A 15,107-nucleotide genomic window follows, 5' to 3' on the forward strand; every position below is an offset into this window, starting at 1 on the left:
TATTTTTTTTTATTCTTTATTTGACTTCTTGATTGTATTCGTCTGTCCCATGTTCCTTGCAAAGTTCATGCGTTCAAACATTTGTCCAAATTTTCGTTTTCATGGTGATTGTATGTTTTTTGTTTCTTTACGTTTATTGATTTAACTTTTTTTTTCATTTCAAAGTTTTACTTTTTTCACTTTTGGCTTTAAATGATTTTCTTTAATTAAGTGTTTTTTCTATATTGTTTTCATTTTTTCTTTCTCCCTTTTTCTATACATTTTTCTTGTTCAAAGTGTTATCAAAACTATGTTCTTTTGTTACTGTTAGTTTTCCTGTACATTTTGTATCATTTTTTGTTCTAAAAAATACTTTTTAAATCGTTCTTTTGACTTCGTCAAACACGTAACTGTCTGCAGCTGGATACTAATTGATTTTCTTGATATTTATTCTCCACATCGTTCGGCTGACGTTTGTTATGGTGAATCTACCCTGATGCTCATCCCGCACGATCAGATGATCATGTGACAGGCATCATCGAGGCGGCAGAAAGGAAAGCTCCCGAAGAGCTAACGGAAGAAGACAAAATGGCACTGCTCGGACGGCCAAAGGCTGGTGATATTGTTAGGGCACAACTTAGGATAAAAGAAAGTAAAGAATTTAAGGTAAGTAACTGCAGCTGTTTTGGATAATTATTGGGGTTCTAGCCGTTTAAATTCAATCTATTTTGGAGTTATTAAGATATGCATTCATGGAGAGATCCAATAGCAGAAGTTAAATCTCCATTTTGTAGGTCGCTATTTACACTTTTTCCATAAACTTTAAGCAATCTAACCACCCTTCGCTACTAGGAGTGGATGTTAAACATTGCTGCAAAGTTCCCCTAGCTGTGTCAATTCCATTTCCAGAACGAAGTTAAAACAAACGCATCTGCTTTGTTGAAGGGCGGTGCATAAAGCTGTACTATTGCAAACGGATATAACTACAATCACAAGCAGATTGCTCGACACTTGAGCGGATTTACTGCACCGTTCAACCATTTGCAATGCACCGTGCATGCAACGACACCTCCTTAGGGTCTTTGCCAATAAACTCAACTGAGTGGCACCGCGTTACATTCGAACAGTGCAACAAGACACAAAAAAAAACAAACAAACCATCAAATTCTCATCAGGACCTCCCCACATTTCCACCTAGATAGAGAGGACCTTCTCTATCGTCAGCATCTTGCCACGGTTACTGCATCGAGTGGCAAACACTTTCGTGCGACTGTTCGAGCTCCGCGAACAGTCGATTGCCGTCATCCTGTCGAGCAGAGTGAAAAGCCAAACTATGGACGCCATCATCATCATCATCATCATCCTCGTTGCCGGCAGCCCGGCAAGCTTGCAGGCGAGAAGTCTTCGACCAGGGCGTCGAAAAAGTCAATAAAACAGTTGAAATCTTTCCATCTGTGCTTCATCCAGCAGCATGAAGAAAGCTGCACTCGTGTGCCCCCGGGGTCGATGCACCGCGGGGATGATAATTTGGTCGCCTGTGTGCGGACATGGGGCGGACAAGGTCCCCGGGGTGGTAGGAAAATAGACGCCGTCTGTAAAGGCAAATGTTCATCTATTCTGCTGATGAAAGAACTCACCCCACCCACCGACTTTCACCCATCCGGCACAGACACAGGGCTTCAATCGAGATGACCTAATTTAAACGATGTTTTCCAATCATCCCTTCTTTCGGCGTACGCTTCACTTCACGTTGGAAAAAGGGAACTTGTCAGCGGAGGACTGCAGCTTAAGCATGGTGGCCGTACTTACCGCTTGTTCTGTGCGCTTGCTGTGGGCACAATCGTGAATCAAGACAAATCTTGACAGCTTTTACACCACACCAAGCGTGCCAAGTCTGCTCCCATTGCGTGCTTTCATGTCCCATTGAACGGTTTTGATTTCACCGTGGTTGCTCTTTAAAAAGCCGTCAGGCCTTTTGTTCCGATCAATAATGCTAATAATGGAGCCAGCGGTTGTCTTGCCGGTGGTTGGCAATCTTTTTTTTTTCTTCACTTTGCCTCACAACGCTTCATTAAGCATTTTGTTTGGCTTCGTTCCGCTTCAGCGGGGAATTCGATTTATAAGCAAAATATGCGTTTGGTTCACTTGCAAAGTTAAATTCTATTCTAAAATGAAAAGCGAAAAAAGAGCAAAATAAGGCGAAAAAATACCGCGGCCACAGCTGGCAATTCTTGGCTTCAGCCGGCAAACGAACTGACCATTCCTTCGTGTACGGCAAGCGTCCATCCATTCGGTGGGGATTCATCAAATAAAACCACGGAATGGAAGGAAATCGAAGCGGTCACTGCAAAAGATAAGTAATTTTACTTGCTGTGGTTTTCCTTTTCCTACGATTCGTTGCTCAACGGGGCGCATGACAGTACCCAAAGCGAAGCCACGCCAAAGTACGTTCCCTTTGACCAGAATTTTCCTGCGGTTTTCCATCCCGTCCTGCGGCCGTGCCACTCAGAATGTGATGGCATTACTGGCCATTTGCAATCGAACGACGGTGATGATGATGATGAAGATGATGATGATAAGGACGAATGCTTTTGATCAGCGGGTGGTTTCCTGCATGGCGTTTTTCCGCTTCAATAGTTTGGACGTTGTCTTATCCACGGGGAAAAACCGATCGTAAACCTTGATGGAAAGTGTAATGCTACGCTTTTCACAGCTTCTGCACTGCACCAAGGGAAGTTTTTAAAACGATGGTCTGCAAATTGGGTTTTGGATTATGGAAATGATATTTATAAACGGTGACAAGTAGGTGGATGCCACTACCTTACCATCGGTCTAATGCGAAACGATCGCGATCTCAAATTAAATGTACTTAAAGCTTTAACTTAGCGCAAGAACTGTGAGAACGAACTGTGTGTAAAAATGGTCCAAATGGCATGGAAACACCTGCCCTTTATCGTATCCTTATTGCTGCTCTCCAACCTAGGGATAAGTTTATAATCCTCTTAATTAGTATCAACATCCTAATATGACTTAATAAATGATTCCAAAGTTTTGCACCCGGGATTGTTAGCCATGCTTTTGCGTTAATAAAATTTTCTGTAATTGGATTAATGCGTCCTCAAGAATATTTATGATCCGCTCTGTCAGGAGGCTCGTCCTTTTAAAGATGTAGACTTACGAACGTGGATGTGGATAATGTTTACAGTTTGAATTATTTTTATACATTGCTCGAATTCATACGCTTATTAAATTCATTAATGTATCAATAAGGAATATTTATTAACGAAGCTATTTTATCACCAACTGTTATTAAGTTAAAAATGGTTACTTTTAAAGAGGGTCATTTTGTATATCACAACACAAAATTGAAACTATATTCAAAATCAAATAGATTGTTTTGTTTGCTTATATATCAAAAGGTTCCCTGTTTGATCACGCTAAAACAGCTCCTCAGATGTTATGTCTAAAGGTTATTCAAACATAGCAAACACGGATGGACCAAGCCGAATTCCTTCAAATTCTTCATCATCACAGCTTATTGCTTTTCTCCAAAACGGAAACACAGAAACACAGATCCTTTCGACTTGCTGACGACTTCGTGTATTTAGAAAACGTACACAACCCGAGGTTGTAAGTTTACTTAATCCGTCAAACCGAACCGTTGGATCGGGCCCGCTGGTCGGTAAAACATAACCCAACGTGCCCATCCATTTATGTCGACCGATTTCCGAGCCTGTGCGTCACCTCAATCGGTCACAGTGAGCGTCACGGTGTCAAACACGAAACAGTCCCGCCGTGTCCGTTGAGTAGCACGGCACCACACGGTACGATGCGTGCAAATGTGTGGTTCATGCAAACGGAACCCAACGTCGGATGGGGCAAATTAAATTCAACCGGTCGGTCGGTGTTGCTGCGAAGCACACCCTTCGTTCGCATTCAGGATTCAGGATTCAGGACGATCGTTTGGGAAGGAAAATAAAACACGAACATTTCATTGCTCATTAAAACTTTTCTCCCGCTGCCAGCGTTGGGCGTTTTGCCAAGCGACGGCCGGTCGGTGCGGAACTCGGTGCGGAATGAGTTTGTACCACGATTGCTTTGAAGGTTACAGGTTGGTACTACACATGCTGCCACCGTGAGGATAGCCGTGGAAAGTTTTGCATCAATGAATGGTGGCACAGCCCCATCATGTGGGGTAGAGAGGGTGGAAAATTGTTTTACTATGAAAATTATACTTTACAAAACACGATGACACATTTATTACACGCTTAATGAATGGAATGAAAATGTAATCAGCTAAAGGTGGGGAGGGAAATAGAAATGAGAGTTAAGTAGCTTGTTTTAGGAGATTGTGATTGGCTAGAACGTGAAGAGATGGGAACGTAAAATCAACATACTAACTGAGTATTATACTTATGCCTTTCCGTTTTAATTTTCCAGGTAAGTGCGAGCAACAACAACCCACACGACCTACACTAAACTGCACCATGTAAGCCATGATCTTTGCTATCGGCGGAGCTTTGGGTAAGTTTGCTATCAAACGCATCGATATGTCAATCGCAATCAATATTTTCGCTGATAAAACGTGAGCCTTTCCTTCAGTGCTCAGCAGAAAGAAAAGTATTCTTCTTCTGTTAAAGTACCACTTCAACCATCAATGCTCGAACCAATCAGTTGCAACGTTTGAGCACAATGACACCACTGAAGAAATTGATTGCCCCCTAGAATATAACAGCAGTAAAGCATAACCCCCGCCGAAATGGTTAGTTATACGGTCGTTTTCACGCCCATTGAGCTGTCCATCTACGGAGCACAGTAACCGGGCCCATATTTTGGATTTTATGAGTTTATCCATCGGCTTTTGGAGTTGGACCGCGGGCATCGAACAGATGAAAAGATTGATATTGTTACTGTGAATGTGTTTTCCCTTTTGTTTGTTCTCACTGTTCTGCATCCCCGAGCACTGTTCTGCATCCCTGCTGCTGATAATCCCCACAAAAGCTACGAAGATGCTCGCCTACTTAGATTGGAAAATAAGGGTACCGTGTGTAAAGTCCTTCTGCGTATTTTTTTTTTGGTTCCAGCGGGTACCCCTCGCTTCGGTGCACAGATTGTACTCCCAACTACGGATGGGAAAAGGGCACTCGTAAAAAAGCTTCACTTTCGTCAACCACTCGATAACAAAGTTATATTTATGGCAACGAATTCAATAAACCCTGATGGGTTCGGTTGACGGTTTTTGCCGTCGCCTCTCCCATTTTCTTTTCGGTGTTTATGTTCCACTTTTCCACTTTGTGTGTGTGTGTGTTTGCTTTTTTTTTCTTTGCAGTTTTCTCGAAACCATTTCATCCATTTACATTTTCCACCGCACAGCAGCCCGTTTGTGCTTATCTTTTGCCCGGTCCGGTTTTGGGCTTTGGGGATGGACCAGTTTTGAATGATTTAAAAAAGCAAACAAAACGGACAAGTTTCATCCCTGCTGGGACAACATTTCACATCACCGGACGTAAATTGCAGAGGTATATTAGGGGGCGTTTTGTTTTCTTATGTTTCCTCATGAAAACTTTCACGCGAATAAATGCGAATAGGAAAGTCAAAGTTTAGTGCTCCAAAGACAAAATCATTTGGTTTGAAATATTCTCTCACCGTTTACATCTCCCTTTATTGGCATTTTTAGCATATTTCGGCAATGTTTGTCTTCTATATGCACAACTACGATTTATTTCGGAGGGAAATGGGCATATATTCCATCATAAGATACCAGTAATGACATTAAAGCTTTATTGTCAATCTAATGGCATACCGTTCGTCAGCATGTCGATAAACGCGCCGAAGCAAAATCAAACGGAGCGAGCGAATGCTTCTGGTTCACCTGGTTTGGCTAAAGCAAGGCTGCAAAGCGAACGAGCCCAACTCGAAGACGTTCGATTTTGTCAATGAAGCTTTCCTGAGGATGGAAGAGGGAGGTTTACTGGTTTACTGAGCGTCACGATGGTACCACAACCAGCCTGGAGCATGTTTCCGGGTTACAATCCCCGTAAAACGACAATGTCAGTATGGTTTGCTCGCTTGTTCTGATAAATGCGAGAGCTTTATGATTTGTGCTTAACGGCGAACGACATATTTGTGTCAATTTCTTTCCCTTTTTTTTTTTTGCTCCGGTACGTTACGTGCTGAATAAGGGGTTTTCTTTTAGGACACGATACGAGGTAGATACAGGGATGGATACGTGCAACATTGAAAGGTTGACGAATTTTTCATCCATTGAGCTTGTTTCGCCAAATGGCTTTGGTACTTTTGTATGATTTATGAAATTTCACACCGCAGTACGAAGCGATGAATCATATCCTCTTTTAAAAGCGAGCCATATTAATGCGTGTATTGTGCCATAAAATATGGCATATTGTGTGTGCAATTCAATAAAATTCCTAACAGATGGATATGTATCAGCGCCTAGCGGAACACAAAATACCCCACGTTTCATTCCAAAAATTACAATCTCTGCTACAGCACGTTACATTTATGGCTTGGCTTTGTTTAACCATTGAGAAAATCGCATCAATCCAACACCACAGTCACGTGCTAGCGTCTCATTTGCATAGCAAACATGCCATGGTACCATTCCTGCATGCTCGCACTCGTTTTGTGTGTATCATTCACCGCAAGAACACCCGTAATTGATCAATTGTGCGTAATTAAACGGACCATTTAGCGTGCCCATGGCAGCACACTTCATTTCATTAACCATTGCCCAGTGAATGGTACCTGTTAAACGTCCATCTTCAACTGCCGTTTGCATATCCACAGCCACGTCGAGTGCGCATCGGCACAGCCCCGCACACATCAACCATTTACGGTGGGTACCATTTCGGACTGTACATAATGTGGGCTACGGGGGGTTTCTGCCCAATGCAAAACAACAAAACGAAAACAAGCACAAATTTGTAGTACTATTGTTTTACGACACAATCACCGTGCGAAAACGGTCCGGCTGCCGGCTGCCGGAATCGATCAAAGCTCCGGTGTAGCAGCACGGGCGAGTACACGCTCGCGCCCAAATGTATGCTTTCCGCACAACACCACATCAAAACGGTAACGGCCGAATTACTGCGCGAGCTTACGAGGAGGGAGAGAGTGAATATCCTAGTGACTTCCGAATGGCAAACAGGACGACCGATCCGTACCGCGTACCCGTACCGCGAACTTTATACTGTAGTTATGTGCTGGGAAAGAATAAAACATGATAAACACAAATGTAAACGGAAGGTTCATGAATAGCGCTGGGTGGCAGAGGCAACGCCGGAACTACACGATAGAAATAAAATTTAATTCAATTTCGGTGTGCCATTTCTAAACGGCGTTATGCCACCGTTGCCAATCGAAACGCGCCACACAAACGCGTACATCCAGCGAAGGTGAACAATGGGGGCAGAAGAAATATTACCGCACAGTTTAATGCCGATTGCAATTTTCCTTGGGAAAACTCGTCCAACCGTCAAAGTGTGCGTTCGGTAGCGTTACGGTGGCTTCACCTATACACCCATGTGGAAGTCATTTCACAGACAAAATAGCACACAGGCCACACAGCCCCCCCCCCTCCCCTCCCACGCCCGACTTTCCAATGAGTTAGCAAATTTATCGTTCTTCGGTTCTATTGAGTAGCTCGGGCGTGTCCCGGCCCGGGGGACACCGGATGCCACCACCTGCCGGCTACCATTTGTCACCGGTGACGGGCCGTTCTAATGCGAACCAGCCACCGAATGGTACATCATCGCGGCTATTGAAAAGCTTTCGCGGCCAGCGAACACAATAGACATCACCTTCACCGAGACGACACACAATAGAGCCAACTAGAATGGCGCCAGCGAATGCAAAGGACGATGGGGATAAGAAATTAATTGTAATTTATTGTACGCTCAAACAATCACCCCACGCCGTACGATGCAGGTCGCGCAAATTCGCGCAGGTGATGCTCATCACTTATGACTTTAGGTTGCGGGTGAATTCCGTGCCAAAGGTCACCTCCTTAGCGGAATATGGGAACATTAACATATTGCCTGGGAATGTTGATTTATGATCTGGCCATCATACAGATGCATCCAGGCTAAAGAAAAAAAAAATGAATCGTCATTAGCAGCCGTTGAAGTTAGCTGACGTATAAATATTGAATAATGATGTACGAGATTTGCTATTTATTGTATTAACATGGTTTTATTTGGATAAAAGAACGACTTTTGGCTAATAATTGGTACAGAGTAAAATGTTGCTCAGCAGAAATGTAAAATTAGTTTAGTATTATTGTGAAATGTTCATGGAACTGGCTGTAATATGTGTGACGGCTGTACTCTTCCCGTCGTTCAGTTGTCCCGCCCTGTACATTCATTTGTCAAATTAATTTCATATTTATATTAGTTAATTTTGCTTAATCCTAGGAGTTTTCGACTCTACCCAAAATGAGTTGTCACTAATTTGATACAATAAGCGATTTCATTTATCTTTCCTGAATTGTCGCACTTAGTAACAGGTATGCTTTGTAGCTCAAAATGTATACAAGATTTAGAATTACTTTGATTTGTATTCCTTTCTCACCATTTAATTTTGTTGTCGTTTACCTTTTGTTGCAAACAGTCATATATGTATTGACGGGATGATTGTAACAGTAAGTAACCCTAGTGCATTCTGACGCGTGATTGATTTTTGTTTGCAAAACGCTTGTTATTATCTCCTGTTGTGTTATTACTGATAAGATACCAACACCACACACACTGTCACCGGACATCAGCGATGGGGAAGATAGCTTAATGATGTGGCTATTTGCCAAGTCCACCCAACCTTCACTACAGCTTTGCTCCATTCAACCAGATGCCTCCTTCGGCCTCCAGCAAGGAAGCCGATTTGGACATTCTCAGCGGCATCTTCATTCGCGAGCTGACGGTGAAGCGCAGTTTGCTCACCATCTGCACAATGCCAAACTTCACCTCCAGCAGCCCAAATCGCATCCCGATGCAGTTGCGTGGCCCATCGCCGAACGGCAGAAATGCATGCGTATGTCTGGCGTGTACCGCGTCCGGTGCGAACCGGTCGGGGTCGAAACGTTCCGGGTCGGGATAGATGCTGGCATCGTGATGTATCGCGTAGATCGGTATCATCAGCATCGTGTCACGGTCCAGCGTCACCTTCGCTGTTTCCACCGCGTACGGTTGCGTCGAGACACGTATCAACTGCGACACCGGTGGATACATGCGAAGAGTCTCTGCGAAAAAAAGGGTGGAAGGTTGGATGATAATGAGAGGAACGCCAAATGACACTCGAGCGCTCGGCGAGTGTCGGCAGTGCCGTCGCTGCGTAATTTACCATTAATGACCTGATCGAGGTACGTCATCTCCTTGAGTGCGTCGTACGTAATCTGGCCGTCGTGAAGTTTCAGCTTTTCCAACACTTCGGCACGCACCCGCTCCTGAATCGCTGGATTGTTGGCCAGCTCGAACATCGCAAACGACAGTGTGGTCGAGGAGGTTTCAAACCCGGCGAAGAAAAACACAAACGCCTGGGCAGCCACCTCGTCTAGCGTGAGCTTTTTCAACCCTTCCGACGCTTCGTCCTCGACCGTGCCCTTGTTTTTGAGCTGTATCAACAGATTAAGGAAATCGGGCCGTTCTATCGCCTTCCGTTCCCGATCGCTGATCGTCTCAGTCACTAGGGGCATGAAGAACGATGCCACTTCGGCAGGGAACGCTGCCAGATGTAACCGTTTCGCTATGCCCTTATATGAAATTAACAGAAACGTTAACATGTTACGCCAGGCAGGTGGTTTAAACACTTTGTCACCGATTTCGAGCAGCTTGGAGCCCTCATTTTTCAGCGAATTGCACTGCAATCCGAAGGCACACGAGCCCACCACATCGCACGTAAAGCACTGACACAGCAGCTTCACATCGATCGCTTCTTCCCGGTCGACGTATCGTGTCACTGATGCGAGAAACTCATCGCCGATCTCGCGTATCGTGGCAAACATCTGCTTGATCTTGCCGGAGGTGAACGTGGGGCTGAGCTTGTTGCGCAGATAGCGCCACCGTTCACCGTCCAGCGCAAACAAATGTCCGGACAGCGGGTCATCCCGTTCGTTCACGTACAGGCCACGATCGTGGAAGCTGTTGAAATCTTTCACCAGAATCCGTTTCACCATGTCCAGATCGGTCACTATAAGTATGGGCTTGAGCATGAAATATAATCCCACGAGTGGAACCGATTGCGCTTTGCCCTTGCTGTACGCTTCGCCCAACACATCGTTAAAGTGCAGCTTGGAGCCAACGCCTTTCATGTTACCGACGGGAAACGATGCCTCCAACTGCGGTATGTTCCGATTTGCCCAGTAACGATAGTGCTGCTTCACATAGTAGTAAAGCAGAGTGAGGGCTGGCAACACCAAATATAACACCACGTTGACGTAACCCATGGCTAAATCCACACTAACACTTCACACCCCCGGACGAAGCAACACAACCGCTCTCGACCGAAGTCAAGAATCAACTGAAACGCACAGAATATCGAAGATTGATGGACACTGCGAACCAACAATCAGCGCACAACCACACGCGTTTTAAACGCCGCTGTAGTGGTGAACCGCTGCCATCTGCTGGCTAGTGAACGCAGCCGCACTGTAATGGCTGTCAAATTATTCTGTTTTTATTTTGCTGCCCCGGAAATCAACGTCGCGACAACGCACCCACGCACATATGCAAAATAGAATTACAATCAACATCATATCTAGCTCGCTGCGGCGCTACTGTGCAGATAGCTTAATATTTGTCTACATGCTTATCAGAAAGCTAATTTTAATCTCAACCTCGCGTTCGAGAATTCGGTCAGATACGTGCCATTTGCTGGTGTGATGTTTCTGTATTGGAACCGCCGTCGAAAAACCACACCCCAAATGATATTCAAACATTGAGTTTGTTATGTGATCAGGTGCTGTTTACTGGTCGATGTTTGCCAAGCGATCAAAAGTGTACTTAAGCGTTTGATTTCTTACACAACCGCTTGGCACGTATCAAAAATACACAATTTTCAAAGTATATACGTTTAATAAATAATATTATTACTTATTATTATTCATAATTTTATATTATCATTAGTAATATTAATAACCAGAGTTACAATAAATAAGATATACAGCTTAATATGTTTGAGTAGTTAAATTCTTAGACGGCTTGTAACTATTTAACTATTATTGTATTTAACTAAACAGCTACAGACGTGATGCTTTCAACCAGATGCCTCCTTCGGCTTCTGGAAATCCAGAACTAGTGGACAGCTTCAACGGAAGCGTTGTTCGCGGATCGACACTGATTCGCAGTTTACTCAACACCTGTACAACGCCAAATTTCACCTCCAACAACCCAAATCGCATACCGATACAATTTCTAGGGCCCTCACCAAAGGGTAAAAATGCGTGACCTTGATCGCGCCTGATCGTTTCCGGCGCAAACCGATCCGGATCGAACCGATCCGGGTCGGGGAATATTTCTGGATCGTGATGAAACGCTTGCACCGGAATCAGCACCATTGTCCCCTTCTCCAGCGTTACATCTAACGTCGGTAGATGGTACGGTTCGTTCGCAACGCGAAACAGCTGTCCAGCAGGTGTGTACATGCGAAGCGTTTCTGAGGATAAACAATAGGCAAACATTAAAATCACGTCTCGCTAACTGAACTGTTCCTGCTTACCGTTAATGATCTGATCGAGGTACGTCATGTCCTTCAGGGCGTCGTACGTGATAAGCCCATCGTGGAGGGTTAACGCTTGCATAATCTCTTTCCGACATCGATCCTGCACCTCCCGATGGTTGGCCAGCAGGAACAGTACGAACGAAAGTGTCGTCGAGGAGGTTTCAAACCCGGCGAAGAAAAATAAAAACGCCTGTGCGGACACCTCGTCGAGCGTTAGCTTTTCCAACCCTTCCGAGCCTTCGTCCTCAACCGTGCCTTTGTTTTTGAGCTGTATTAGCAGGTTGAGGAAATCGGGCCGTTCTATCGCGTTTCGTTCCCTGTGTTCCACCGTCGATCGTACGAGCGGTCGAAAGAACGACGACACCGCACGGGGAAGCGCCGGCAAACGGAGTGCTCTCGAAAGGCGGGGAAAAATCCCAATCGCCATCGAGTACACCATACCCAAAGCGCCCGGCCGGAACACTTTCTCGCCGATTTCGAGCAGCTTGGAGCCCTCATTTTTCAGCGAATTGCACTGCAATCCGAAGGCACACGAGCCCACCACATCGCACGTAAAGCACTGACACAGTAGCTTTATGTCGATCGGTTCATCCCGGTCGATGTACTTGTCGAACGATGCGAGAAATTCATCACCGATCTCGCGTATCGTAACGAACATCTGCTTGATCTTGCCGGAGGTGAACGTGGGGCTGAGCTTGTTGCGCAGATAGCGCCACCGTTCGCCACCGATCGAAAACAAATGTCCCGACAGGGGGTCATCGCGTTCGTTCACGTACATCCCGCGGTCGTGGAAGCTGTTGAAGTCTTTCACCATCATCTTCCGGGCTAGGTCCACATCTGTTACGATCAGCACAGGGCTGATGAGAAAATATACTCCAGTGACCGGTGATTGTCCACGAAATCGGTGATACGCTTCATCGAGCATATCGTTCAAGCTTCGCTTCGTTCCGACACCGTTCATGTTACCCAGCAGTAGGGACGGCTCCAGCTGGGGAATGCCTTTATCTTTCCAGTAGCTATAGCGACGCCTCACATAGTAATACAGTAGCGATGCTACCGTAAGTAACAGCAACAACCACAGCGCCATGCCGGACACACACAACACGGTGAACACTCGTCGATTGTTAGAACGACACTGGACGCAGGCGCTTAATAGCTCTTACAAAGCGCAGCGCACAGTACACGCGTGAGATTAGAATTAAACGCACACTAACGCACTTTATCTATCGGTGTGGCTGTTATACTAAGCGCACGATAGCGAGTAGGACGAATGACTCGATAATTGTGTATGTTTATTTTCGATTTCCGTATTACGTCGTATTTCGGGTAAAATTATAGCACGAATACAGTTGCATTTCAACTAATTTGTTCTTCGAATGACTCCATGTTTTGCCTCAATTTGAAAGAGATATTTAGACTATCTTGCCTCAAATCTGTTTCAATTCAGAGCAACGCAGCTCCTGAAGAGAATCTAAACGCGAAATATATTGTTGGCATATTGCTGAGCCAGGTTTAGCCACTGGTTGTACCGGCTGGACAGTGGATTCGTTTCCATCACCAGATCATGTCCAATATTGAGCACCCCATCGATCGATCCTGAAGTGGTTGGGCGCCAGATGACGTTCTGCAGTGTGCTATCTGCCGATGGAGTCGGTGTGCTGCAAGGAAACGTTACGGACCCACGTCAATCGCATGCACAGTGTCAATCAACCACAGCATTCGACTTACCCGTATCGCGCAAAGTTCGTCCACAGGCGCAGCATACGTTGGCGCACCGTCAAAGCATGGCTAGTGCCGGGAATGTCACCTGCGCCGAATAATGCCGGATAGAACATATAGCACACCTCATCGCCATGCACCGCACCCGGCATCGTGATGCCGGCGAAGCGTTTCATCAAGTTTAAGTCACCGTCATACTTGAACTGGTACACATAAACCGACGACCGTGCGGCGTGCCGTTTAGCCATTTCGAACTGCGGGTAGGCGAACTGATGGTCCGTCAGATAGTTGGTGAACTCCGTCAGCAGCGCCGCACTCAACGGTTGGCTCTGCCAGTAGTATTGCGCGAAGGCTTGACTGACAGCCGTCGATGCCGCGCTACCCTCCGGTATGTTCCAGAAGTGTGGCACCAGCAGGTGCGGATTGCTGTTAAACATGCCGAAGATGCCGGGATTTCGGATCATTTCCTCGGCACTAAACAGCAGCGCATCCATATCGACAAAGCCCGTCATCAGTGGCACGGTACGGTACGATCCACTGTCGATGATTTCGATGGGTAAACGGTCGAGTGCGGCGGATGCACCGGTCGACTCAACGACCGGGGCGAAATCCAACGGTCTCAGGAACAGCGGTACACCCTGCCCCTGTCCGGTTTCGCCCTGCAGTGCGATCAGATCACGGTAGGGCGTCTGGCGCAGTGCGGCCACCATCGAGGCCGTATCGGTTGTGGCAATTCCCAGCGCTGTCGCCATGCGGTTCACCTGTTCGCGTGGATTCGGCTGCAGCGACCAAGAGTTGATTGCCGATCCGCTCTGAACGATCGCACGCTGAAACAGTCCCGTGGTCAGTGGAGACAGTGTGAGGAAGTGTACCAAAGCACCGCCGGCCGATTGGCCGAAGATTGTCACTTGGTTGGGGTCTCCGCCAAAGGCCAGCACGTTGCTCTGCACCCACCGCAAGGCTTCGATGCAATCCTTTATTGCCCAGTTACCTGAGGCAATGCCATCACCCGTGCTGAGGAACCCTAACACACCCAGCCGATAGTTGATCGTTACGACGACCACATTTTCCGGCATGAAATACCGTGAATCGTACAGTGCACCATCACCGGAACCGCCGACGTACGCACCGCCGTGAACGAAAACCATCACCGGACGCGTCCCGATCAACGAAGGGCTGTACACGTTCAGGAACAGACAATCTTCGCCCTCGATCGGCAAACCATCCGGCGAGGGACAGCTTAGACCGTGCTGGCTGGCATCACGCACACCCGTCCATCCGCCGTGCGGTACCGGATTGGCGAAGCGCAACGCACCAACCGGTGGCTGCGCGTACGGAATACCCTTGAAGGAATAGTACGTGCAGAAGAGACCACACGATTCGGTCGTTCCCTGCACCTGTCCACCGGACGTGTTAATGATTGGACGGTCCTACCGATGGTGTAGAAAATTGGAAAAAGGGTCACGAATTGCTTCACGACGTAGCGTAACCTCCGGCAATCTTACAGTCTGTCCAAGAACACTCAACGCCAGCAGGACGAGTAATGGTACACTCCGGAGCCACATGTTGCAATCACATACGTACACCTTCTCTTTGAGGCCAGCTTTAAACGGGAGCTTTTATACACTTTTGCTTTTACAACCAATTAAGCCCGCGAAATTTTCCGATAAGATACTGTT

At 46.3% G+C, this 15,107-nt stretch overlaps 3 protein-coding genes across 3 annotated transcripts in view; 1 reads left to right on the forward strand and 2 right to left on the reverse strand.

Annotated features, from left to right (window-relative positions):
• Nucleotides 1–15,107, forward strand: part of LOC128299205 (sodium/calcium exchanger 3) — a 98,172-nt gene that overhangs the window by 56,363 nt on the left and 26,702 nt on the right. Inside the window, exon 4 of the mRNA XM_053035096.1 lies at nucleotides 497–645. Within this exon, the coding sequence (XP_052891056.1) occupies nucleotides 497–645 (149 nt within the window). The remainder of the gene's footprint in view (nucleotides 1–496; nucleotides 646–15,107) is intronic.
• On the reverse strand, nucleotides 8,189–10,482 carry LOC128299211 (cytochrome P450 6a22-like). Its single transcript, XM_053035101.1, has 2 exons — nucleotides 9,334–10,482; nucleotides 8,189–9,232 (listed from the first exon to the last, which is right to left on the reverse strand). Exons 1-2 carry the CDS (start codon nucleotides 10,433–10,435, stop codon nucleotides 8,817–8,819), a joined length of 1,518 nt encoding a protein of 505 aa, XP_052891061.1. The 5' UTR covers nucleotides 10,436–10,482; the 3' UTR covers nucleotides 8,189–8,816.
• On the reverse strand, nucleotides 13,181–14,993 carry LOC128299206 (esterase E4-like). The gene is made up of 3 exons (XM_053035097.1): nucleotides 14,934–14,993; nucleotides 13,438–14,858; nucleotides 13,181–13,367 (listed from the first exon to the last, which is right to left on the reverse strand). Exons 1-3 carry the CDS (start codon nucleotides 14,991–14,993, stop codon nucleotides 13,181–13,183), a joined length of 1,668 nt encoding a protein of 555 aa, XP_052891057.1.

The sequence above is a fragment of the Anopheles moucheti genome, chromosome 2 (genome assembly GCF_943734755.1).
Source record: "Anopheles moucheti chromosome 2, idAnoMoucSN_F20_07, whole genome shotgun sequence".
Lineage (NCBI taxonomy): Eukaryota > Metazoa > Arthropoda > Insecta > Diptera > Culicidae > Anopheles > Anopheles moucheti.